We start from the raw sequence: 27708 nt of genomic DNA on the forward strand, positions 1-27708 counted from the left end.
CGACACACGGCACTGGAACAGATTTTTAAAATGAATCCACTAGAAGTTACGTGCACTCGTGACGACTGCCCCCCTTAGACGTGGTCACTTTGAGAGGCTCTTGGAGTGCAAAGGCTCACTCCAAGGAACATCTTAGGGTTTTTATTTTAAGCTAAAATGGGGTGACCTCATCACACATCTTTATTTATCCAACTGGGAGAATGACTTGGGATTATTTCCAAACGTAAGTCCATCTTCAAGGACAAAGATTTCTCATGTCTAAGGATAACCAAACGCACACGCGAGGCTCCAAAGTCCCTGCCAACAGAGGCGTTTGCAGAGCGCTGCAACCGGGCAGCCCTGCAGCGATCAGTATGGAGTCCCCCACAGGGCCCCCTTTTGAGGGAGGCGAGGCGAGATGAAACACAGGATCTTCTGGGCTTTCAGAAAAGCAACTCGGCACACAACCTCATAGCCCTGCCTCACAGGCATGCACCTACCTATACACGTCTTCGTATACCGTTAAATTACTAAACAAGAAAAGGGTATGCTACTTCAAGGAAGAGAAAAAAATTGCTCATTAATTAGTTTCAGAAGAAATCCATTTACTCAAATGCTGCCCTTTATATGCTCCCAGCTGATCAGCTTCTGGTAACTCCTTAATTACTCTGCCCGTCTCCCATGGAGCCACACATCAGAGGCAAACCCATTCCACGCTGAATGAAGACATTTTAGACACCCTGATGAATTAACCAGAGAAGAGACACGCAGGCCAGCATTTACAGAGCGTACACCATGGCTGCCTCAGGTTTAGGGATGTGAAGGAGCCAACTGTGGGCTGGATGCTCTCTGGCTCCGTAAAGCCTCAGCCGCTTAACGACGTTGGCGGGTGCCCGCTCTCCGTGACCATGGTGGCGCCCGAGCAGGCGTGGAGCAGGGCTTTGGTTTTGGAAAGTGCACGGCTTTCACCAAATCAGCTCCCTGCAGGACGTGCATGAGCTCTCTGCCTGGAAACTTTCTAAACCCCAATCCAGGCTTCTCTCCTCCTGGGAGCCCGGCCTCACCTGACACGGGTGTTCACACCAGTATCGGGGCCTCAGCGGGCTGTGCAGTGGAGGCCCTCAGCCCGTTAGCCACTGCCTCCTGCAGAAACAGGGGGCTGAGCGCACACCCTGGAGCGGAAACAAGTAGCACTGACCGGCTTCTCTGCAGGGGGCACGTCCTGACAGCCTCTCGCCTGAGCAACACAACCACCGAACTGTTCGAGTTCACAAGTCATGTGGAGCGACTGCTTCGATATCCAATCCAAGCCCCGTACAGCAAAGTTCATACGTGAACTGCAAAGAGCGAGCCCTGCAGGACTGAAGAGAGGAGGCCCCAGCACTCTCTGCCCTCCAAACAGAGCCCTGGGAGGGACGTGGCAGCCTAGTCCTGCATGCCTGCTTGGAACAGGCTGAACTCAACACCTTCCTTAGCTGCCAACCTCTGGGAAGCAGAAGAAAAACTGGGAAGAAAATGCACAGGCACTGCAATTAGTTGCTGGAATCCAGAGACACCTCCTAGCCCCTAGGCAGCACACAGAGGCTGCCCGACAGCACATTTGAGAAGGAAGCAGAATCACTCTGACATGTCTGCACACAAAGCCAAAGCCTTTACCCTTCACACTGATAGGACCTGCAAGCTCCATAATCGGATACCACCAGGAACTTCAGAAGAAGCCCAGGCCTCTGGACAATGCACAAGTGTTTTTTACATGGTTTTGTGGCCATATGTGTAACAGAATACAAAGACTTCCACCTATGCCTGGTGTTTGTGGGCAATTCCAGGTGCTCTGGGTCTGCTCCGACTTCTTAGCTCCTGAGAGTGGGGCAGCTGTGTGCGCACAGATGCACGTCACAGACAGGGGAGAGAGCGGGCCGAGCCTTGGCAGAGACAGATAGTTATCCCCCCGTCAGAGGAAGCCCAGCTCCTCTCCTCACCCGTGGTTCAGACCCCGGCTCCTCCTGGCTGCGGGACTCAGGAAGGGACTTGCTCCCTGAGCCCCAGTTTCCTCCCGTGAAACAGGAGAATAAACTTGCCCCCGCTTCCAGGTGTCTGGAGGACTCATTAAAAGGGGCTTACCACACAGTCAACACTAAAAACTAGAGCTGCTATTATTTCTTCTGAAAATCGAATGAGATCATCTGTTGTAAACTGCCCAGAATGCAGAGTGGGCGCTCAGGACTGGCGACCCCTTTCTCCTACATGCAAGCAAGGCTTCCAGAAAGCGACAGATGTACAGTGTCAGGGGCCCTGGTGTGGCAGGAAATCTCCCACAAAAGAAGAGTTTTTAAAGCTATAGATCCCCTCTCTTATGGAAGAGTCTTAGCAGGTTAGAAGAAAAAAGAGATTGCCAAAGGCCATAGCACAACTGAGACATGGCGACGTCCGTGCTTGCTGACAATTAACACGCCTGGCAATCCAGGGGGACGGAGGCGCGCGTGCTGCCCCGTGCTGGAGGGTGCCACTGAGGGGAGCTAGAGCATGAAGGCGAGGTCTGGGGGAAGCTGGGCTGCGGGTCTCACTCTCACCCATTTCTAGGGGAGATAGACCAAGTTTGGGGTGAACTAGACATAGGCAAGGGTTGGGGCTGGCAGAGGAAACTTGCCCTCCTACCCTAGACACTTTCTTTCCCTCCTGGTGCATCCCAACATTAATGGGGGGTGCCATCTACTGCACTGCATCACCCATAAAAAGTGAAGAGGGCAGAGATTGCAACGGGGACCCTCTGTCCCATGCACAGCAACCTTTTCCTCACTAGTGGGGCCTCTGTGCCCTCTCCCCACACCCCAGGGCATTTAGTGAGCTCCTTGCCCCAGAGCTGCTCTGCTTTCCCAGGCTGCACAATATTCAGCGATGCTCGGCCTGGGACCGAAGGAGGCAACAAGCACGAAGCACAGGCTCAGTGCCCACGGCAGAGCTGCTTAGGAGAGTCCGTTCCAGCTTACTGTGTCACAGCTGAGGCCCCTGTGGGCAAAGGTCTGGTTTTAACCCTCCCTCTTCAGCACTTTCTGTCATCCTTCAAACCCCTCAGTTTGGGGAGGCTCTAACTCCACCCAGGTTACACTCTAAAGCCCAACCCAAAAAAGCTACCTAAGCCAAACCTCCTGGACAGTGCTGAGCTCAGGCTTCCTTTAGGTGAGGCTTCGTTCGGAGCCAGGGCTTTTCTTTCTTTCCTTAAGGGAGGTGAGGACAGTGACCTGGAATAACACACATCCCGCTGGCCTGGAGCGTGAAAGACAGCGGGACCCTGCAAAAACTTCTGACAGCCTGGCCACTGCTCCTCTTTCCTGACCCAGCGCCTCCCAGTTGGTAAGGAAGGCCCCTCGTCTGAGGAGTCAGTCAGACATGAACCCTCAGGCCCAGGGACAAGGGGCCTGCTGCTGCACTCGCTCCTGGCTCCTTAATGTGATAGTTTCATCTTACTTTGGATAACTTGCCCCAAACTGAAATCTTGCCCCAAACTGCATATATAACTGGCCTGTTAGGTTCCAAAGCAAGTTCACGACAGAGGAAAGTGACAGAACTGAACACACGTGTGCTGACAGTCACGAAAGTCTGCGTGCTCATCAACAGTGACCAGAGCAGGGTGAGGGGCGGGGAGAGTGCAGAACGTGCTCCAGCACAATTCGAGAAAGTGTCCCGTGTCTGGTGAGATTCTGGGCACCACCAAGTCCAGTGCCATTCGCTTCCTGGGGTGCAAGTACCCAGCCCCGTGCAAAAGAGCTCATGTGAGAGAGAAAAAAGCCAGGGCTGTGACCTTAACGCAAGAGGTCACAGTGGCCGCGGGTCTCCACCCTCGCCAAAGCCTCCCCAGCACGGTCAGAGCTGCGTGAGCAGCCAGGAAGCCAGCCTCAGGCTTCACCCCACCCCCCTGCTGAACGCAGCAGGCACGGCGACGAGTCAGAGGCCGCTCTGATCAATACTGGACCTCTTCTGCCATGGCTCATTTTAAAGTTTAAAAAACAGCGAAGGGAAAGAAAGAGTAAAATTAAAGAAAATGAAGCAAAAACAGGGATGAAGCCAGGGAAGCTGGGAAGGATGAGCACCAAGACCATAATGCTCCCACTTGGTTTAGAAAGCACGGCCGAGTCCACAAAAGCTAAGCAGCCCCACAATCTCCTGAAAAACCTGAGCCAGGCAGGTAATTCGGTGAGGACCACGTTTTAGACGCGCTGTCACCCCGCGGCGTTCAGCTCGTGTCACCAGCACACATTCCCAGGACACCCGCAGAGGGTACAGGTGATATTACACTGATGCCCAGGTTCCCAGGTTTCTAGGAGGCTCTTCTGAAACAAAAAAGATGCTAAAAGGCAAGGAGAATGGGGGTATTCCAAGGAAGATTCATGTTCAGGTTTATCCATTTATAACCAGAAAATGGGTGTACACAGACCCTCCCCATGAGATACATTTTCTGTACAATGAAAAATTCTATTTCCCATTTCTTGTTTCCAAACCTACATGCATCGTCTCTCTTCCACCATATGCAATAAAAATCCATAGCATTCTCTTCATCTTCATTCAGGTAGGTCTCCCAATTTTTTAACATTTATAAAAAGTGTTCTCACTAATCTAACATCTTTATCAGTTCCAATCATTCCTGATTGTCCACCAACAACCTTCCTGATCGTTCTGCTCCTTCTTTGCCACATTCCTTGTTTGCTTCTCAACGCCAGTTACCGCACTCGACAGGGACGCCAGGGTCAGATGAGGACTTCCATCATCTCCCCGTCGGGGAACTCGGGCTTGTGCAGCAGGCTGCTGCCGCGGCCTTTGTGGTCAGGTGACTTCCCGTGGCCAGGAGAGTTCTCTGCCAAACACAAAGGGACATCAGTAGCCCACTCCTCAGGAAGGACACGGGTCTTACCAGGTCTCTCTGCAATGGAACCACTTCAAATCCCGCCGCTCACCCCCAGGGCACGTGACAAGGGCCACATGACCAGCCCTGCTGGAGCCAGGTACTTTCACACTCCCCCTGCCTTCTTGGAAAAGGGCGTTCCAGGGATGGAGTCTCAAAAAAAAAAAAAAAAGACAATGCGGTATATATTTGTCTATTTTGTAGGATGAAATAAAGAACTCCCTTGAAACAGTGAATTTATGACCCCAATAACCCCAGCTCCTCAAAAGAATTCCTGAAGAGAACTATCCCCAGGACCAAGATTAGTCCCCAAGATGAAGTCAAGTCTATTCTTTACCCAGATGCTTCCGGACTCATTGCAAGCTCCTGCCTTCAGCTGTCTTCTCTGACAAGTTTTAAAGTGACATTGGTGCTGGCCTGAGGGTGGTGCCAGAAGCTCCCCTCCTCGGTGGTTAAACCTGCCTTCTCCCTCATTCAGGAGGCACTCCCAACCCCGAATCCGTAACGAGTAAGGCCGCATCCATGTACCCCATGCCTCTGATGCAGCCGGTGGGTGCTACTGGCTCCCCAACACCCTCAGAGCCTGTCTATTTCTGCTCCTTGTAGGGAAGGGCTGGCTAAAAGAACACACTAAAAGGGCACACTCAAAGTGATCCTTTGAAGGGTGATAAATTAAGAGGGTCTATACACATTTTATTCCCATGAGAGCAACAGTCTACGTGCTTTAGGGTAACCATAATTGTAAAAAAAAAAAAAAAGTTTTCACCCCATGAAGTGAAAACTGATTGGTGGCTCTGCCACCTCCCCAGCTCAACAAAAGGCCCCTCTCTCAGGCCAGAGGGCTGTACGGTTTCTATGAAGGAGGCCAGAACCTCTTACCCAGTTTCTCTGCTGTCCCTTTGGCCACTGGGTGTTTCAGGACCGGGCTGTTGGAAGGGGTCATGCCCAGCCTGCCACGGGTGGGCAACGAGGCCATGTTGGGCCAGAAGAGCTCAGTGCTCTTGTCTGTCTGGGTGCTGCTGTCCTTGCTGCCCGTCTTAGCGTGGGCGCTGCTGGCCGATGCGGTGGACACTGTGGGGGACAGTGCCGCGGCAGGCGGGGCGGGCAGCAGAGGGGCGGAAGCGTGTTCATGGTTCTCCTTCCCCAGCAGCAGCCCTGGGGGCAGAAAGACAGCTTTTTCAATGTTAGTTCTTAACATAAAACAAAACAAGTAAACCCGTCTTGGAGATGATTTCCTTCTTGACTGAAGATTGTTGTATTTGTTCATTGATTCCTTCACCAAATGCATTTATAAGCACTTATTATGTGTCTGATACATTGAAAAGCACTAAGGAAATTTTTAAAAAGGAAAAGATCTAGTCTCCTCCCTAAAAATTTGTATTTTTTTTTTTTTGAGGGCAGGAGTTGTAAAGTAAGCTGGTTATGTGATAACCAGTAGGATAAAATTATTCTAAAGTGGTTCGAGATGCCTGATAGCCAGTGGGGTGGGGGGCGCGGCATTCCTGCAAGGCTTTTCAGAGTCCACGCTTGCTTCATCTAGCATGGCCCGGGAGGGCTGGCCTAGTGCAGCGGTTGTGTGCCTAAGAAAATCTGAAGGCTTCCCTGATCCTGGATATGGTCCTACCGGCCCGCGGTGCTTGAGTGGCCCACAATTCCACCCCACCCTTGGCACTGGATGGCTTCCCACAGTGCCAGGTTCAAATACAAACTAGTTTCCCGGTCAGAACAACACCGAGCTGTCCACATTATTACCCAGAAGAGACCCCTGCAACTGAGAGCCACGGCCCCAAGGAGCAGGAAACCAGCTGGGCTCTCGGGAAGAGCCACTCAGCCTCTTCTTCTTCCTGCCCCAGAGTAGGCAGGTGGGGGCAGGGCGAGGAGGGTGTGCTGCCTACGGAAAGGGAGGCGAGATGGGCAGTGCTCTTCCTTCCCCTCAACGTCTCCCAGCAGAGATGGACAGGAGAGCAACTTTTTTATTTTTAAATAATGAAACACAGCACACATTCAGAAAAGAGCCAGCACTCCAGAACACTAGCCTGTAGAAAATGTGGTCAGCACAATCAACTATTTGTTCACGTATCTTAACTAGCCAGCAATTCATGAAGTATCCTCACCAGGGCTGTTTCAAGGTGCCCATTCATAACTCAACACAGAGCAATTCAGTTTGTCTACAGCTCTTGCTTCTCGAATGTAATGCGCCTATTAGTTACTTGGATATATCGTTAAATCAGGATTCGATTCAGTGGGTGAGACTCTGCTTCTCTAACAAGCTCCGAGGTGATGCCGGTGACGCTGGGCCAGACCACACGTAGGGTAGACGGGGTCTTGAGCTAAGCGCTTCACACACATCACCTCCCTTTGTATTTCATAACTGTCCTATGAGACATGTCCTCATTATCTTCTGTTTTAGAGACAAGCAAATAGCAGCTCAGTGAAATGAACTTTTCACAGCTCAGAAGCAGCAGGAATGGGATCCAAGCCCAGCTGTGCCCGACTTTATGCCAGCCTGTGTTCTTCCCACCTAATCAGCCACCTGTCAAAGCTCTGCAGTCAGACAAGGATGTTCGTGCGGAACTAAGTCACTAGGCAGTCATGTCACCTGGGGGCCCATGAGCCACCAGGAAGGTCTACACTGTCCCCTCTACGTCCTTCCAGAGCCCATGAGGCAAGACTGTGCAAATGATTCGGGAACTGGGCAGCGGCCCGGGAATGTGTGCCTCGGCCGGGCCTGCCAGAGCCCCTCTCTGTTTCTGAGACACGTGGACACCAGTCACATGACAGTGATGGAACCCCAGAGCGGAGAACACAGCAGCTCTCCCTGCAGACTGGGTCCGGCTCCCAGGCCTGGTGTAGATGAGCCACACGCTGAGGGACAGAGGCACAGACACCAGAGAAACGCCTGCCTGGCTGGACGCCACCACTGGCCTGAGTGCCTTTCAGGCTCTTTACCAGGCGTCTGAGCACCGACTCCCGGGCTCTCTCACTGGGCTGGGAGCAAGAGTCCTTGGGAGGGTCTTTGATGATCCCAGCTGCTGTCCACGCACGTCCTCTTTGAAGTGCATTTCCTTGGAGGCCAGGGGCTGCTGAAGCAACCCGTGGAGGGACTTCAAGCAGGGATTCTGGCTGGGTGCCTTTGATCCCCCCAACTCTGTCAGGTTCATACTGGAAGCTCTTACCCCCTTTGGCACGAAGCAGCCAGGCCCCTGCTGACAAAAACTGGCTCTCAGCTCCACAGATAAACAAAGCACGCTCTGACCCAGGGACCATGCATCAAAGGAGGGCCAGACCCCAGAGTTGCCAGAGTACAGGGAGAAAGAGTGGAAATGTGTGTCTGGGAATGCTGCCTGTGTGCCAGGGGGCGTTGCCCACTTCCTCTCTGGACTCAGTGGGCCCGTCAACAGGCCGGCCCTCGACCCAGAAAACCCATTCGTGGCTAACGCCACATCTGCAGAATTCTTTAAATTCTGCCTGTGTGACAATACAAAAAGAACAACGACCACCAACCTCTTCTGCTCTAGCACGCTTCTTCCAAAGTGCTCGCTGCCCAGTATCTCAGCGTGCCCTCACCAGAGCCCCAGGGATAACAGGGCAGACACTGCCCTGCTTCTGTAGGTGCAGAAGCAGAGGTGGAGCAGTCTTACGACTGGTCTGGGGCAGGGCCAAGTTCAGGGGCTTGACTTCTAAGGGCTTTTCCTACTGGAACACTTTATGTTGTAAGGGTCGGTTACCTCAGCTTTCAACAATCATGCTAATAATCGCATGAGTCAACCTGAGGCTGATGCCAGTCTAGTGGTAGAGCCATTGCTCCCACAAAGCCCATTTAACTTCCACAACCAAAGGAGAGTTGATTTTCCTCCCCATTTCACAGATGTGTCAACTGAGACTTGGAAGTATTCAGTGGCATTTCTTTTCCCATGAGTGACAGAGCCCGAAACTACAAAAGTGGCAGGGCTCTTTGTACCAGACAAGGTTGCCTCTCAGTGCTGGTGTGGCTCTTGCTTTCCAGATGTGAGGCTGAAGGAGGCATGGGGCTCACCTATGCTCCCCTTCCAGGTCCTCTCTTCCTTCTTCTCCTCAGCTAACTGGCTGCTGGTGAGAGAGGTCTGGCGGGAGTGTGTCCCAGTGGCGGCGGCAATGGAAGGGACAGAGCGGGCTGGCCGCAGGCTCGAGGAGTCCGTCTTCCCAGCATCTTTACGGGATCGCTGCTGGAGGACCTTAATCATGGCGTCCTTCTCTATGATTTTGGCGTGGAGGTTTTTAATGCTGTGTAACAAAACAAAATAGAACCGTCATAAACAAAAGCCTAGAAACACTTGAAGCATTGCTCTCAGGCAGCCCCAGGGACTTGAATTATAATTGAGGATGGAGAATGAATCGCAGTCAAGTCTTCAAACATTTATAATCTGCCAACTGTATAAGATGGATCTTTTGAAGTAGATCAAAAGGGTACAACTTCTCTGGTCTGTCAGGAGACTCTGGGGCTTTGGGGAACCTGAGGATGTAGGTTCAAATGACTGTGGCCTCCTAGCAGGGCCCCCGGACCACGGTGTGCTCAGGGACAGCTCAGGGACAGCTCAGGGACCAGCCCAGGGACCGGGGTGCAGGGAAGGAGCAGCAGGAAGCACGGGAACTATGAAGCCTCACACAGGGTCAGTTTTCCAAGGAAGTTAATTTCCCTACTTTCTGAAAAGAACAATTAAAAGATGAACAGGTTTTCTGGGAGAAGATAATTTTTCCCATGATGGCCAAAAACAAGAATTGGAAAACACCGGAGTGCTTTTCACAACGTGGAGAGTGACCGGTTGAGCCTATCAGCCGTCCCGAGCAGGACAGGGCTGGCGTGTGAGCACCAACGTCGGTCACTGGGGTCTAGAGGTGAATGCCCAGAGTGGAGCCCAGTATCACGGCCGCGCGCACGGCTGTCCCTTACGTGTACTCCATGTCCTGACACCTCCTGGTGGCCTGCACCACCTCCTCCTCCTCCTGCCAGATGTGGGCCTCCAGCGAGCCCTCGCCGTAGCTGCCACTCCTCGAGTGGTTGATGATCGTGGTGTCCCTGGCAACACAGGACACACAGGGAGTGATGCAAATGCTCACGGGGAGGTGTCCGAGGACACCACACCAAAGAAATCTCCCCACAAACCCCTTCGCTCCCTTTCCCTCTCCCAAATCCTGGCCGATTCTCTCCCTCAACTTGACAGAAGTAAGACAGTACCTAAGGAAAACAAAATAAAATCCTAAAGAAAAACCTCCCCGCCCCTTCTACTAACGACATTGTATGTTAAGCTATGTAGCACGCCATCAATGTGGACACTGTGCAGCCACTGACATACGGGCACTATTACTGTGTTTGTTAGTGTTTCTCTCTCACACTTACTTAATCCTCTGACTTTCTCAATCAGAGTTGAAGTTTTACTCCTCATCCACAAAGCAGCTATTTCAGTATTTTTACGGTGAAATGAAGACTCAGTAAATACTTAAAACTGTACTGGTCCTGAGGTTGAAGCTGAAATCTTCCATCATGTTTGCATTCTAGCTCACTGATTGTTTCACAGGCCCCTGCTCAGGATTCAGGTCCACTCGGTGTGACAGCCACGCTGGTCACACAGCAGAGAGATGAAGAACACACACACCCTGTGCATGGAAAGTCCAGTGCAGGGGGTGGCAGAAGGGGAGGGACGGACACAGGTAAACTGAAACGCAGTGGAGCTGGAAGCAGGCGTCTGATGGAAAACAGCTGGTCAAAGAGAACTATTCCTGCCGCTGGTTCCAGCAATTTAATCCCCCCAGTTACCGACGGCTGGTGAAAATGAGAGAGCTGCGCCACCACCTGGTCTACGTGTATCTCTGACTGAAAGGCGCAATAATGTCTCTGATCAGTGATGCTAAATTAATGAGAAATGATCTAGTGGCCAATGGTGTCCAACCTTTTGGCATCTGTGGGCCACAGTGGAAGAATATGTTGTCTTGCGCCACACATTAAATACACAAACACTAACGAAAACTGATGAGCAAAAAAAAGGTTTTACGTAAATTTACGATTTTGTGTTGGGCCACATTCATAGCCAGCCTGGGGGGCACCCTCGAGTCTAGCCAAATAGTTCACATTTCTTAAAATGCATAATCCGGTGCTACAGTCATATTTAAAATCTAACATCTCTTTTCTAGAACACTCAAAAACAGCAGGAAACAAGAGCCCTCTCTTTAATCTTGTTTTTACCAACAGCTGCCAATGAACGAGCATTTCTCTCATGCTGCGGGCTGGGGAAAGCACGTCACACTGGCATCTCATTTGATTCTCAGCAACATGTACGGTAGGTGTTACCATCCTCGTTCTGCAGGTGGCTTTGCAAGAACACCCAGGGAGTGAAGGTGGAAAGCAGTTCACACCCAGGTAGGTACTAACTCCCCAGTCTCCATGCCTTTAACCATCACCGTGCACTCCAGACGTTTCCCGTGTTTTTATGAAGAAGGCCTCGGCAAAGACGCACGTAGGTAAAATAAACCCATAATGTGGGCCTGCCTGAGAATGTGGCTTACGTGCAAACAGTGGCTCAAAATAAATCATAAAAAGCTCAGTAATGTGGAAAAGAAGAGAAATGCTTTAAACGTACTGGCAAAAACATAAATTCACTCTATGGTACACAAGAAACATCGGTACAGGAATTAGTGGCTGGAGAAACATTTTCAACCAATTTACTTTTGGAGAACTCATTCAGATCCAGAAACAAACTTAAAAATTCATGTTTACTGCCAAGTAAGGGCAGCAGGCACAATCAAACAAAAACAACTTAGAAGCAAGTACACAAGACTCTCACAAAAATACTACACTGCTTTGAAATCTGTAAAAAGTTTCAACACCACAAAAAAAGGCCCAATCACTCAAAATTCTGATCCAGGGTGCCAAGGTGCATCAGGAAGGCAAAATCAGTTGGTACAAAAATCATTTTCTTTGTTTAAAATGGGAAGTATTCATCAGCGGCTGAAAGACACAAAACTAAGGACTGGAAATGCTAATTTTTACCAACGTGTAAGCGGCCATTTAGCATTCAGACAAGAGCTCCGAATGTTGACCTTTCTCAAAAAATCTTTCTTTTAACAGAAAAGCAATGCTGAAATTACGGAGGTTTTCTTTGAAAAGAACATTAAGATTGGAGCTAAACACATGATTTTTCTCAAGACTGTGGCAAGGATGGTCAGTAAGGGGGGTGGTCCCCACAGAATTATTGGATGCTCAGTAAGCACACGTGGAAGCGAAGAAGGGCGGAAGGGAGGAGAGGGGGAAAGGGCCTCGCTCCACCGGTGCTGTCTCTGAGGGCAGGAGGCATTTGGCCTCACACGGAGGGTGACGAACAAGGCTGGGCTGGCGCTGTGTGAGTGGCGGACGGTGGCCAGGTTGTCTGGTTCTGCTCATGCCCCCGCTGCCCCACTCCTGTGCCCCCACATACAGGCCTCATGCTTCCCACCTGATTTTCCATTCCAGTCCCATTCGTTCTCAGGCCCCAGGCCCCAAACATGCATCTAATCTGATAAATCGACAGTTGCTGAGGCAACAATGACACGCAGAGGCCCCTTGGTTGCACTTCCCATGCGACACGTTGACACTGTTATTGGGGCTTTTGTGTTCTCAACCAGTGAACAATTCTGGTTCTCTGCTTGTAACCAGCCAAGAACTTTAATTTCCATTTCAGAATGAGGTCAGTGACATTCAGAAAGGCTGTCGCAGAGCCACACATCGACGGTCGGCCACAGCTGGGGAAGCCTCGCGGGCGGTGTCCTGCCTCCCTGCGCAGTGTTCTTCTCTCCTACAAGTCACAGGCACCACCCACGGCCCAGATCCCTCTGTGACTATGCGGTGCTTTGTTCTCTTCCTCAGGATAGAGAGGAGATTTACTCATCACCTTACAGAGCAAAAAGCTGAAGACGACCAACTATGTAAATATCAAGAAATATTCCCAAGAGTCTCAATGTCCCACCCATCCGGCACAAAGGCTGCCCTGGGGGCCGTGACTTCCTCCACTTCACATCATGACAACACACGTCCCCAAGGTCTGCTCCCACTCCCGAAGGCTCGCTTGGGTGGGATATCGTGGGTGCTTCCCCCCAAAGCACAGACACGCAGAGACAACAGTCGAGCACTAGAAAATGATCCTGCTCCATTTTCCACACGAGACTGCAGGTCCCTCCAGGTGTGAGTGTGCTGGGCATCCAGTGGGGCATCTATGCCCACGCGGGTGGCCGCTCTCTCTCCCAGTCCCTGGAGGCAACACCTGAGCGTACTGCTAGTGATTTTTGTCTACTTGAGTAATGAACATGAGAGCCCACGAGTGGCTTACTAAGTACCCCCTGCTACCCCAATGGGCCTTCTCTTCCTCAGGAAAGGAGAAAAACCACACCCCAAGAAACGTGGGACTGACTAGCCCAGTTTCATGGGTGCAACTCTGAAATCTGAGGATCTCCTCCAAATATACTGACCCTAAATTTTAGTGAATTCCAAACAACTGTGAATTAAATGCCCCATATAACTTATGGGCAAAAAGCAAACTGGTGGAAGGTGGAGTGGGGGGAGGCACTGAGAGACTCTACGGGGAGAACGCACAGCCACTCAAGCAGTACAGCATCGCGCGTGCAGGGGAGCCCCGGCAATCAAGGGGAGCGAGCTGCTTACTCAGGCAAGAGGAGGGTTTCACAGAATTATTTTGTGAATTACTGAACATTTTGAGCTAATTTTGAAAGAAAGAATAAGATTGTGCCCCTATGAAAAGGAAAGAAAGTAACAGAGGTAGTAACTGACAGCAGCAGAAAACAATTCCAAGCCTAGCGAAGCCAGCTGGAAGTCAGAGAAACCCCGCCCTGACTTGTGGCGCAGTGTGAACTGGAGTCCACCGCGGCGCCTCTCTGGGCCTCACTTCTTCACCGCACAACGGAGGTAACAACAGTTCCTCCTCCCAGGGCTCTTATGAGGCTTAACCGGTCTTCTGACACATACCCACTGTTACAGATGAATGTGAAATAGACTTTCACATCGCTCTCGAAGACCATGCAGTTTCCACGATGTGACTGTACTTTACATAACTGAATGGAACCCCCCTGTGGGACTCGAGGCTGGTCTCACCTCTCGGCGGCCGCAGTGGCTGCGGCATTCATGGCAAAGTGCCGGATGGTGCTCTCCTCCAGATACTTCTGCTCCCACTTGGTCATGTCGGCCTCCAGGGCCAGGATCCGCTCCTCCTTCTCCCTCACGAGTTCCATAAGGGCCGGGGCATTGTATTCCGGCATGCTGGCCGGTGGGCCGTTTCCATGTTTCTGGAAAGCAGGAGAAATAACACCTTGATGCTGAAACGAGGCTATAAAGTAGACCACATAAACCGAGTCTGCACAGTTACCCACGCGGAGCAATCGCGGTCCACCCAGACCCTCAGCACACTCACACATGTTCCCACCAATCACACTCTTTCTCCCTCTCCAGTGTGGACGACCAAACTTAGCAGATCCTAACAGCAAGATACCCCACCTACCAAAGTGTTCTATCTCGTTCAATAGTCATGGAGCTTTATAATGTAAATAGAAAATATTATCCCAGTCTTAGAAAACTTCTGAAAGCTTCTGAGAGGTTAAATGTACTGTTCCGTGTCTCTCGGCTAATCAGCAGTGTAGGGTCAGGATTTGAACGTGGGTCTGGGAGTCCATGCAGCTCTGAATGACAAGTAGCTTGTCCAATGTCCTGCAGTTAATTTATACATGAGCAAGAACAGGAACTAAGTCTTGGCCTGCTGGTCTAGGGCACTTCCCCTAGAGCTCAAGGAAGTGATTCCAGGTGTTTGTTTTCCCCAAGGCTGGAGATAAAGCGTAAAGGCCAGAGAACCTAACATGCATGCTCCCCCAGCTGCAAAGCTCTCGGGAACCACAGGAATTAATACCTGCCCACTTAGAAGCCTGAGAATCAAGTAAGATAATGCACATGAAAGCATTTAATAAACTCTACAGGGCTAAGCAAAGTAAAGTGCGACAAAAATCCTCTAATGCTAGTCCAGCCCCTTCTTTCCCTCGTGTCTGTACGATGGGAAACACAGCAGTTCTGTCATCTGGGCTGCTCACAAGCTGAGGATGTTCCCGTCTCAGACGTTTTCCCTTTCAACTCAGGCACGCTCCCTCCTCTGAACAGCATGCTTTCGAGGGCGACAGGGTTTTGATGAGGCTCTGACTTCAGGGGAGAGTGACTCCCCCCAGCTGCTCCCTGTGCCCTCATGTTTCCCGGGATCACAAGTTCTGGTTGCAAGACGAGAGGTGCCTGAGCGCTTCACCCTGCACCACGGTGATTACCTAGGGCGACAGATGGGCGTTGGAGGTGCCCTATTGGACTCTAATCCTACCAGAGAAAAAAGAGCCAATGGGCCCACGGGCTTTTGTAAACCATACACCTGCATTCAATTTTTTAAAGCTACGAATAAATTATTCTAGGATCTCGCCAGTGACCAATGTTTAAGCAAGACTAGAGTGAAGGCCCGCAACCATCCTCACTGGCCTATGCAGGAAGTGACTGACCCCTCCTCCAGCCAGGCACCTGGCCTCAGGCAGGAGGACATCCTGTCCTTCAGGACGAGAAGCTCCCCCATTCTTAGAAACGTCCCAAGGAAAAGATCCCATAGCCTTGCTAAGCTGCCCTCCATGCTCGCCAGTTTCTATCTAAAGCCTAATGTGGCCACTGTAGCTGGCTTATCTCTGCAGAATCCTTCTGACCTCACATGGGACCGCGGCCATTCTTCATGAAGCACCGCATTCAGGTCATTAAGGTTATTAAGCAAATGCATGAATTTCAACACTGAAGCACACAGGCAGGAGTTTGACCAAATTTTATAGTATATACCACACGGAGCTCGTTAAAAACTCAAGGATTTTGAGTGGATGTATCTGTAATAAAATTGTACCTTTTGGGGTTATAAAATAATGTATGCTCACTGTGTTGGTTCACTGTCCTACGCACTGGCAAAATGATAAAGAGGTATTAAAGAAAAAAAGTGATAGTCATCTTTTTAATAAGTAGGCAAAAACAACAAGGAATTCTTCTTTCATGTCACAAAAGACGGATTAACAAGCTCATTAAAAAAACCGATAACATTATTTTTAAATAAATGCCGAGTTAAACGAAGTTGTTTTACTCTAAAGATGGTCCCCCCCCCCTCCCTTTGGTCTCATGTCAGGCATACACAGCTGGGGGTCTGCTATCAGCCCCTCAAACTCAACCCAAAATGCAAGCCAAGTCATTTCCTCGGAGAGCCTTCATTCTGAAACTTCCGTCCTTGCGGGTAAGCCTCAATCTGCCAGCAGCCCTTCTGCATAGCAGGGACGTCGTTTCTGCAGTCTGAGGAAATAACGGCGGGAGTGTGCTGGCCCTCTGCGGCAATAGAGATATTTTTCACATAATTCTAACTTCACATTTCTTCTTGCTACACAGCAGGGATAACGCAGTCAAGTCTGGTTTCACTGACTCAGAATGGAAGGTCCAGAGATAAGTAATCCCACTGGAGGGTGTGGGTGACACAGTAACTGGAAACAAACTCTTTTTTCGCTCTAAGTATTGAGATGAGCCCATTTCGTCGGCCAAAGGTTCGTAAGCAGCACCGGTGCCAGCACAGTCCCGGCATCAGAGAAGCCTGCCCTGCAGTCGGGGAGGTTAAGCTCTCAGCCACTGCACAACAGAGCACCGCTGAAGGGCGACCGCAGGGCCCGGGCGTGTGGCACAGGGCGGAAGGAGCAGGAGTCCGGAGACAGACTCGCCCTGCCTCATGCTGCCTCATACCATCAGCTGAGCCAAGCTGGTGAAGGCCGGGTGGGTTTCTCAATGTTCTGGACAATGTCACTAACACCTTCTCCAAGCACACACGCCCAGGGGACTGTGGGCGCCTGCCATGAGAAAGGGCTGGGCTGGCCTGAGTGCATGCTTTCAAGTGCTCTCAAGTGTTTCAACCACAACCACTATGCCCTATCCAGGAGATACTTCCATGGAGCCGCCCTGCATTCCCCGGTTTCCAATGTACCGCACGCCCTTCATTAGCTGCAGAGAGGGCTTCGCCCACCACACTGGCCTTGGCGCTCTCTGGAGCCAGGAGTCTGACAGGCCTGTATGGATCCCAGTCCAGCCACAGGGCCGCCCTGCAGGGCTTGTCCCCTTGCCGAGGCACACAGACCCTGGGCTGGCTGTTTTACTCTGTGCTTATTTGTACCTGAGTTACATTAACAGCTGTTACAAGGATAAGGAAGGCGAGGCAGAAGGATTAGGAGCTTCTGGACAACACTATACTCCTGGGACAGTCCTGAAGTCCTTCCTCTGCTTTACCTCTGCACCCGCACTGATGGTCATGTCCTACTCATCTCACCCCCTCACTAGCTCCCCTGTGGATTCCCGTTGCCACTGCAGCCTGGATGGCACCAACAGCCTTCCGGCTGGCCTCCTCTCTGCACCATCTGCCCCCACCAGGTCCTCCCGCCACCACCAGAGGGCTCTCCCCAATCCTTTGTACCATAGTCCTCTCCAGCTTAAAAAGTCCCTGTTGTTGGCTCTCTTGCTTATAGGAACAACTTCAATCTTTCACCTTGACCAAATGCTTTCCACAAACTGGCCTTCCCCTCCTCACCAGTGACTCACCAGGCACTCACCAGGCTGTCTCCCCCAGCAGGCTGCACCCAGCAGGACGCTGAACCAGCGGAACCTCGGCACGCCCCTCTCCTTTCCACGTGCTCCTCCTCTACCTCTGATGTTCTCCCCAGGGAACCCCTACAAACTCATCTTTCAAAGGCCAACCCCAATGTCCTTCTCTGTGAAGCCATCTAAAGCCACATTCCCCTACGCCCAGTCCCGGGGTCGCCACTTTCTGCAAGGACGTTTGTCACCCCAGTGAGCGGACTGCCAGGCTCCCTCCACTGGCCGCTGCATTGGTTCACTGTGACAGGGAGTTCTCCTTTGCCTCTGCATCCTCAGTGCAGAGGGCAGAGCCTGGCCCACAGCAGGGACTCTGCTCCAGAACTGTTTGCCGAAGGAATGTGCGCATTCTGCTGTCTGTCGTCCCCTCCCCGACCCCCTCACCTGCTGGGTTCTCAGGGCGTCCAGCTCTCTCTCCAGCCAGGTCCGAAGTCTCCGCTCCATCTGCTCTCGCTTCTCACAGGCAGACTGCAGCTGGGTCAGGGCCTGCTGCAGCTTCTCAACTTTCTCGACATAGGCTTGCTTCTCTCGTAACTGAGCAGAGGAGAGAAAAAAGGAGCACGGCATATAGACCAGTGGTTCTCAGCACTGGGGTGGAGGTGGGGGTCAGATTACCTAGAGACCTGACTTAAACTACCAGTGCATGAGCCCTCCCACCCCAATCACTCATGTATGCCGGGACAGAAAAGGTTTAGACACGGCCACTAGTAATACCTAACGCGGCTGGGATGCTTGGAATTGAAGACCCTATGGGGCACCTGCCTTCAATTATTTGTACAGCTCTGAGCTCGATCCTGGGTTACTGCTTAGTAATTATAGCATTTGCTGGCGTTGGAAACGGGATTAAGAGTTTTTGATGTTATGAGGAAACGTTTGTTCTATAATGTTAACTGAGAAGTCCAGAATAAAAAATTATATGCAACATTATCACAACTCTATCTATAAAGAAAAATAAGACTGAAAGGAAATACTCAAAACCATTAACCATGTTGATTGGCATGGCTGAATAGTAATTTCTCTCATTTTCTTTATTCTCTTCTGTAGTTTTCAAATTTCCCACAATAATTATAAATTACTATAATAGAGAAATGTGTGTGCATATATGCATGTGTGCCCATGTATATGTGTGAATAAACACACACATTTCTTATTCTAGATATGTGTAGAGTAACTTTCTTCTGAAGATTTAGGAGTCTTTATAGACAAGGAGCTGACAGCCCTGAAGAGGTAGGAAGGGCATAATGAACACTCAACACAATCCACGAAATGGAAATTAAGGAAAAAATAATCGGTGTCAATGTCACATCCAGCGTGGACTGAGAATCCTGATGAACAACTTCAAGTTCTCACCCTCAGACTTTGTTTGCTGTCAGTGAGCAGTCTGCCGTGGCCATGAGTCCCCGGCGCACTTCTGCCTTTCCGGGAACTGGCTGGTGCCGAACACTAGGCTGAGGCACGTACCTATCTGGTGCTGAGTGAGAAGTATTGGTTGCTGTTTCCCGTCATTCTGCATCTGGGCGTGCAGCTGCCGTGCAGGGGACGCAGACCCTGGGTTCAGCCATGACTGCACTGGCGAGTGGGGACGTGCTAGTCATTGGGGAGCTTGCTGTGAAGGGCGGTTCTGACCGAGCAGGCCGCACTGCCGTGAGCTGTGCCTGTGTCCTAGCCGAAGCCACCAGAGTGAAAGGGAGGGGTGGGGGGTGGAAAAAAAGGCAGCTTTACAGCCTTCTTTATACCTGCTACTGGGATCAATTTTCATCTGGCTCTTTCACTGTATGTTCATTGCTTGATTTAATTTAATAGGCACTTGAGGACCTACTAACTGCAGGTTCCTACTCTAAAAGTCTCATCCGATCAAGTATTTTGTGAACACCATTCATACACCATTTATATACCCTGAATTGTATGTCATTGTCTAAGTGCGTAGCCACTAGAACATAAAAGCCACGAGACTGGTCTGTTCTGGTCCCTGCTGGGCAGTGCACAGGGTGTCCCCAGTGTCTGGAACAGTATCTGGCATTTATTGAGTAGGTACTCAATAAATACGTGTTAAGTGAATGAATTAATATTATCCCTAATCAGCTGCAAGATGATTCTCGAAGGCATGGATCTCTCTCACTTACCTTTGTATCAGCCTTAAGCTTAGCAAAGAATATTTATGATGATGACTAACAACAACAATAATTATGTCATCCGACATTTTTGAAGCACCACCACGCCAAGCTTTCTTTGTGCTTTATACGTAGTACCTCAATTAACCCTCCCAATAACAGTAAAAGGCAAACTGCTTTATCATCTCCATTGAAGAGACGAGAAAACTGTGGACTGAAGAGGTGAAGAGACTACTCAAGGTCAGAGAGCCGATGCATCCACCCTGGGGTCACGATTCCAACTCCCAGTGTTCGGGCTCCGAGTCTAAGCCATCTTGGGAGGCTGTGGTAAGCACACTATGCAAGCCAGCTGGACTGAAAAAGGCTCTTCAAAAGGAACATGAATAAGAAGCAGGAGTGCCTGGAAGCCAGACACATGAGACATTTTGGAAAGGCTACACACAATCAAAGATCTTACATCACTATCATGACAAGAAAGATCCATAACGGTAATTATAAAGAACCTGTCTTCAAGGAGTTCGCAACTTCTACTTTCATAGAAATATTAAAACAAAAAGATTAAAACATTTATTATTTTCCTTCAATCCACACATGGAGAAGGAGCCTCAATAAGTGATTTTGGTTATAAAAATAATAAGGGATCCTGTCCTCATAGTAGGCCCCCTGTCCTTCAGGGGCTAAGGTCACTTTCTTTTTCAAGATGTTATGTATTTATTTTTAGAGAGAGAAAGGAAGGGAGAGAGAGGGAGAGAAACATCGATGTGGGATTGCCTCTCCCACACCCCCAACTGGGGACTCGGCCTGCAACCCAGGCATGTGCCCTCATCGGGAACCACACCAGTGAGCCTTTGGTTCGCAGGCCAGTGCGCAATCCACTGAGCCACACCGGCCGGGGCAAAGGTCACTTTCTGTGGCAAATGCTTTCCTGTGTAGTGAGTTCCTCAGAGGTGACAACAAAGACACTCTGGGGTCGCTGCCCCGAGACTCCTCAGACTGTACTAGCACTAAAACTGCAGTTCCTGCGTAAGACTTACGGGGTTTAACCAGCCTCTAATGGACAAGACCCTTGTAGACTTAACAGTCTAGCCCTTTAGCTGCTTTAACCTTGAAGCTGAAGTGTGCTGAGACCCTGAGTTACCTGGAATCATGTTTTCGGAAGGAACAGCTTTTGATTTTCAACAATCACAGCAACAGCTGGATTGATAACAATTCTGTTTTTACTGCTTATCAGGCACCAAGCGGAGCACTCTGCGTAGACCACCTGGGTCGTGCGCCTCCCAGACTCGGGGCTCCTACTTTCCAGAGTGGCTCCTGCCTGCTCAGCTAGACCGTTCCTCCCTTTCTGACCCTGCCCACAGCCTGATCCCCTGGCTTCGACCTCAGAAGTCATTCTACTTCCACAGTCAGGCAGAGAGGAAAGGCCTACCTTACAAAACAATTCAAATGGTCAATTTTATCAGGAACTACTAATCCCTAATGCTTAAGTGGGATCAAACTTTCCTGTATGGGGGGGGTGGGAGGCAGGTCATTGCAAGCCAACTTCCGAAAACTGGAGACAGGTGTGTCGAAGGCCACCCTAGCCCACCCCTGTCAGAGGACTTTTGCCTTTTTCATGCAATCAAGAGTCCAAAGACAGAGCTTTTGAATGATTAAAAAAAAAAATGTTAATCTCTTTTCTCTAAGTCCTTCCACCTATTTCTAGCCCTGGACACTTACCAACCAATGGGCTACAGGCTGGGTTTGAGGTGAGAGCGAGCCCCTTGCTGATGGCATTCATGTATGTCTTTCATACTCTCCTGGCTCTGGGTTGGATCAACTCTGTTTTCATTAATTTTTATTTGGGAAGTCTCCTCTATCCCTCCCCCTGACTCAGCTCCTTGTAGTTGGCTCTGGTTATAGGCGCTTGGTTAGAAAAAGGAAATGGAGGCCCTTGGGGCTCTGCTCCCCTACCCCAACCCCTCCCACCCCGTCTCACCTCCTCTTCCAGCTTGATGACGCGGGCCTGGGCGTTGCTCAGAGCCTGGTCTAGGATTTCAATGTGTCTCCGGTGGTCCTCGCTTGCAGTCCTCACTGCCGCTAACTCCATTTCTAACTTCTCCTTTTCCTTTAGGAATTCTTTGTCTACAAGGGAGACAAGAACACAACTCCATCTATGAGGTGTTCACCCTCTGGGCTCATTGCCAGTCTACATCTGGCAAACATTAAAAATAAAAAGCATGAAAAGAGTCGAGGGTCAAATTACTGCTTTTGCTCCCTCTTAATAGCGGTGGTGTGTGTGGTAAGGATTTTCTCAAAAAGCACTGTTAACTCCTGATACGTTCAGCTCCAGAGGTGAACGGTACACAAAACCCAGTGACATCATATTTCCAACAACTCAATTCTGTGCAACATTTACTTTAATGTTTCAAATTAACTTATGGTTTCATTTTATACTCACAGCCTCCCGTTTCTATCTTCCAAACCAGTGATGAAAGGGCAGACCGTGCTAGCAACAGCACCAATATTCTCATGCACAGAAAAATAAACCAAGGTCCAGAAGTTTAAGCTCTTGGTCTGGGGCAAGACAGCAGAAGGGAGCTTCAACCTGGGCCTCCCATCTCTGGCTGGATCCTCTTCCTATAAGGACCTGGCCCCACATTTTCTCCTGCTTCTGTTCAAGAACCAAAAGGGACATTGCTTTGGACTAGGGAAACGGCAGCATAGCTGGTGACGATCACGTCTCAGCAGGTGGGGAGTGAAGGCTGCCCTGTACTCGGTGCCTCACACGCCTTCCCGTCGACGTCCTGGCACCACTTCACTTGCGCAAGCAGGGCCGACAGTGTCACGGGATCGGCCTTATTCATCAGAAACATTTTTCCTGTTACAAAAGCAATACATTTTATTTTTAAAATAAATTATAATATGGAAAAACTTGGGTGGACTGATATGTAAGATTAAGGGGTTGGGTGAATGAACTACTGTAAGCCCTATAAGAAGACAGGATGCCATCATTAAAATAAGTGAATATTATTAATATGAGAAAGAATTTCATTATTAAAAACAGGTGGTAACAAATCCCAATGCACACTCTTCCAAATTTTTAGAAAACAGAGCATATAATTACAATAGCAGCAGCAATAGTTAGAAATCGATTAATCAAACTCTGGAAGCAACACCAGCATGTGACAGTAGATCCATTCATTCAAGATCTCCTGGTACAGCCATTCATTAAAATAACAGTAAGTACCAACAGTAAGGACCAGCCCCATGGCACTGAAGCAATAGAAAGAACACTGTACTTAAAGAGCAGAAAACGTGAAGAATAGAAAGAACACATTAAGACAGCAAATACTCATTGAACAAACACAGAGCCGGAAGAAGTCCCAGGAAACATCATGGTCCAGTTCCACCCCGTTTGCTTTTTGGGTGAAGAAAGGAAAGCCCAGCAGTGAAGGCACTTGTCCAGGCCCCTCCGCCAGCTGGGGCAGAGCCAGGGCCAGAATCTGGGTCCTCTGATGTCCCACTGCAGTACCCTTCCTGCCTGACCGCACTGTCCAAGCACTGTGAGGTTATGTCAGTGGGATCAGAGTGCAGTGGGACAGCTTTGGAAATGGCAGACGGACAGACTGACAGTAAGTAGCCCTGTAAAGCTAAGCACTGGCTGCGCTGCCTAGAACAGCAGCATCCCCTGGAGACAAAATGAGGCCACAAAGATCCCAACCCAGAACAGGGCATTACTACTCTTGGGCTCTTCATGCTCCAGTGCAATGTCCAACTGCCCTCCCGCCTTCTTCTTTTCAAATACCTCCTCTCCTTGGAGGTATTGGAAATGCTGCCTCCAAAACTTCCTTCCCAGTCCATGGGGAACAGGCACGCAGAAGGCAGGCTGGCCCTGGGCCCCCAAACCCACAGCCCTGCAGAGCAGTGCTTTTCGCTCTGTGCAGAGTCACTGACATTTGAGCACCACTTCCCTGGGCTCAATGTCTCAGTGGGCGTGGTGCCCACTGGCCACATCCAGGCTCTGGAGGGCACCCAGCAGGCGTGCCTGTGAATGAACCACTGGGTCTCAGAGCTTCTACCTGCTTATCAACCTAAGCACACGGATTCTCTCTGTTGAGGGCAGCCAAGGACACATTGACTTTGACCAGAAGCAGTAAAACGATAGACTGAGCTCAAGATGAGAAGCCGCAACCAGAGCTTCTTGCAGTTTGCAAGTTGATCACAATTATTGCTGTGTTGTGACAGCTACTTAGATTTCTCAACTACCACCTCTACCCTCTCTCCCACACTCGGGTGCGTGTGTGTGTGCATGCACAGGATCCCGGCATTTGCTATTTCTCTGATAGGCAGTATCACATTGTGGCTAAAGAGTGGACTTCAGCATCGGGAAGAACTGGATTCACATCCTAGGTTCACTACTGGCAGCTCCGAGGTGCGGTGTTCAACCTCTCTGGGCCGCAGCTCCCTCACCTATCAAATGGGACGGTAAGATCTGCACCGCACTATGTGACTACTCTGCTGATGGAGACAATACACATGAAGTATGAAAAACCTAAATGTCTAGGACTGCATCTGTTTCAGTCATTATTGATTCCCTGAACCTGGAACATTGTCTGGTTCAGTAAATATTGTTGAATGAATAAATGACTCTCTACCTTGCGTGAAGTTCATTGCCAAATGTACAATACATGGCAACTCTCACTGGATGTCAGGTATTCGGTCTCTGTTGTACAGCCTTTGTTACACAGCTGTCCACTCCAGCTGTGTGACCGCCATGCATCGGATGGCTGGTACAGACAGTGGACAACCCCAGTTCCCTTCTCTGCCCAGGCTACTGAAACCTCCCAGTGCAAACTACAGGACAAAGATGTGGGTAATGGACGAAGACTCCATTAGATCTGGAATGCTTTGCAGGTCTCTGGAATTCGTGGATCAAACACCGTCCAGAGTTTGCTGACTTTGGACTTGAGACTGAAGCACTATCACTCAGTATCGCCCTGGCTCAGAACTCCTTGTCCACGGATAGGAAGTAGTGCTCTCGATAATAAAGTTTTAAAAACAAGCATTTGTGACAACAGTGATAACAATAACTAATCTTGTTCATGTTTGTTCAATGAGTGTATTCCAAAATGGTAACATATTATTCCCTTTATATTATTATTTCCTTTAAGTTTACTGTATGAGGTAAGCACCATTATTATTCCCATTTCCAGTTGAGGAAAGTGACACTAAGAATACACAATGTGCCCACAAAAGTGATGCTCGTCAGTGGTAGAGCCAGAACTTGCATTTTCATCTAAGCTGTGTTCACAAGGGTGGCTCTATGCCGCCCCTCCCCCCTCCCCGAGCAGGCACGCAGAGGTAAAGAACTGCAGAACAAACGCAGGAAGTATAGAAGAGCTCCACTGTAACACAGCTCATTACTGCACAGATTTAAGTAATGGGTCATATACCACATCTCTCAAAATACAGCAATTATACCCATGTGCGCATTCATTTGCAAATATCAGATAATTAAGCATCTACTGCATGGAAACATCAGAAAACTGGTTTGAAGCATGGGTCTGGAATCAAGCTGCCTGGGTTCAGATCCAGCTCTCCTACTTATGGTTTTGTGACTTCAGAAATAAAGCCCTTTTTTGCGCTTCAGTTTCCTTACCTTTAAAGTGAGGCTCACAACAGTATCCGCTGAAAAATGCACATAGAAAGTGTCCAGTGAATGTCAACTACGAAAATGCCGTGGTTACTGTTATTGCTCTGCAAAGTGCGACAGTCTCTGGGACTACAAGGTGAGTAGGACATAGTGTTCTGCACTCAACTGGGTGGGAAGAGAGGCAAGGACGTGGGCAAAGGGAGTGTAACGAGCTGCTCTAACAGGCACTTGCACGGGTGTTCTGCGAACACACAGAGGACATCTAATTCAGGCAAGGGGGCAAGAAGGGGAGAGTCAAAGCAGGGAGCCCACAGGGTGGGGCAACTGTGGCCCTCGAACTCCCTGGAGACTTGGGGACTGAGGTATGTCAGAGCCGTTTTAAAAGTCATCTCTTGGAAGATGTCAAGGGAAAGTCCCAGGAGTGAAAGCACCTCATGGGAAGGTCCTTTCAGTTTATTATTAGCTAAGCCCCTTGGGAGGGATCTCAAGAAAGATCAGTCTCACACTGAATTTTTGGTTGGGCTCCAGTGTATATGCTGAAAATTCCTAGAACAGGGGGGTTGACACAAGGGAACTCTTGCCCAGAATGGTCTGTTTACTCAGTGGATATGAATTACCCTGTACTGCGTGGAGCAGGGAGTTGTTTAGCCTGGTGGCTCCGGTCCCACTTACACAGAGATGCCTGCTCGAACACTGTTTACTCTGGAAACCACAGCGATGGCACCGGCTTTGTAGTCAGGCCGACCTGGTTTGCTTCTGGCACCTTCACTCCCGCTTCACCCCTGTGCAGCCATCTCCTCAGATGGAACGAACAAGATCGATTGCACAGGACTGCTGTGAGGGTTAAAATGACTCGGTAAAATACCTACTCCTGGGCTTGGCACACAACAGATACCTAAATAACAGGAGCTAACATGCACTACTGGGGGCTTACTAGTCCCAGGCACTGTGCCTTGAACTTTGCAACAGGACCTCATCGACTCCTCACAACTCCCTTTGACAACTGAGAAAACTGAAGTGCAATGAGCTGTGATACAAGGTCAGACGGTAGTTGTTGTGCCTCTGCCCACAGGTTAGTTTCTTTGCTGAGGAAAGGGAAGTGGACGGAAACTAGTACTGGGCCCAGTAATTCAAAGATGCTCCCTTTGCATCTGACTCTCCCCCTCCTCCAGTTTCTGGGTAAGGTCTGATGTGGACCATCTGTTGAAACTATTTCTTGTTTTTCTTCTAAGCACTCAGGAAACGTTTATTGATTGGACTCATAGTCATAAACAGTGAGATCGGCATCACCCTTCCAAATTTTCTATGAACGAAAACCACCTGGTGGCCACTGTTCTAGCTCCATTAACCTCTCTCTCCAAATCTGGAGTATGCACGCTTCTGAAAAAAGAATGGCCATGTGACTTTGTGATGATTTGGGGGGAAGAGAAAGTAAGAGGGGTACAGGGCAGCCCGGGGAAGGAAATCTCATTTTGGTGTGCCCGCTGTGTGCCAGGGGAAACCTAGCTCCGGCCAGAATTTCCAGGGATTGTGATTTCCTGGACCTTTCTAGATGTCTGAAGAATATGCTTTTATAGACCATGATGTCATCTCAGAAGCTGACCTCTGATAACAAGAATGACACGGGCAGTGAGTAAAGTGGTTTATTGCTAATTACTGAGGCATGTGAGTGTATACCAGGGCCTGGCTGAGCACAGCCTGCTTAAACCCAAGTTCCAGGGGTGCTGGCTGGTGTTCCCATGATGGCTGCTTTTTGTGGTGGTTAACTTAGGTAGGAAAAACTATTAATCCTAGAACGCTCAGACAGAAAGAAGGTCCAGTAGCCATCAACGCTCTGAGTGGAACTGAGGCAGCGGGGGCTCTCTTCAGAAAGGCGCTTTAGCTGGAACGACAGGAATAGCAGGAAGTCAAAGGGCTGCCTAGGGGACAAACAGCTTCCCAAACGACTTCCTTGCCAGGGGTCCTCTTTGCATCCTCTCCCTTCCCCTTCTCCTCTCTTACTGCTCCTGCTTTCATTTCAGCAAATAAGATGATCAGATTCCAGGGGGTTGCTTCTGTAAATCCTTTGTTATAAGACTTCTCTTTAGGTAGTCTTCAGTTGGTCATTCAGGATGACTGTTCAGTAATTTAGTTCTAATTCCAGTTTGTTCCTGGGAGGAGGTGAGTGTGCCTTCCACCTTCCTGAAACTGTTTCTGAGTTACTATATGAGCACTAAGCTTATTGCTGGCCGAACCATGGGATGGTGGGTCCTAGCAACCTCTGCCAAGAAATGCCGAGGGCTGGGCACGTGTGGGGCTAACAGCAAGGGTGTCGAATACCATGTGCTGCGTTGCTAGTCTTTAATTCAGTGCTCCAACTGAGAGCTGGAGCTCATGAGGAGAGCAAAGC

General features: G+C 49.8%; 1 protein-coding gene across 3 annotated transcripts in view; it reads right to left on the reverse strand.

Moving 5' to 3' along the window:
- Positions 1–164: 164 nt before the first annotated feature.
- The window catches only part of AMOTL1 (angiomotin like 1), a 147470-nt gene continuing 119926 nt past the window's right edge, over positions 165–27708 (reverse strand). For all 3 annotated transcript variants that reach the window (XM_053923911.2, XM_024574650.4, XM_024574651.4), the window contains 7 exons: positions 21663–21808; positions 17961–18110; positions 13992–14182; positions 9807–9932; positions 8913–9139; positions 5756–6031; positions 165–4828 (listed from right to left, as the gene is read on the reverse strand). In XM_053923911.2, the coding sequence (XP_053779886.1) occupies positions 4722–4828; positions 5756–6031; positions 8913–9139; positions 9807–9932; positions 13992–14182; positions 17961–18110; positions 21663–21808 (1223 nt within the window). In that variant the 3' untranslated portion in view covers positions 165–4721. The remainder of the gene's footprint in view (positions 4829–5755; positions 6032–8912; positions 9140–9806; positions 9933–13991; positions 14183–17960; positions 18111–21662; positions 21809–27708) is intronic.

This window comes from Desmodus rotundus, chromosome 5, assembly GCF_022682495.2.
Source record: "Desmodus rotundus isolate HL8 chromosome 5, HLdesRot8A.1, whole genome shotgun sequence".
Taxonomy (NCBI): Eukaryota; Metazoa; Chordata; class Mammalia; order Chiroptera; family Phyllostomidae; genus Desmodus; species Desmodus rotundus.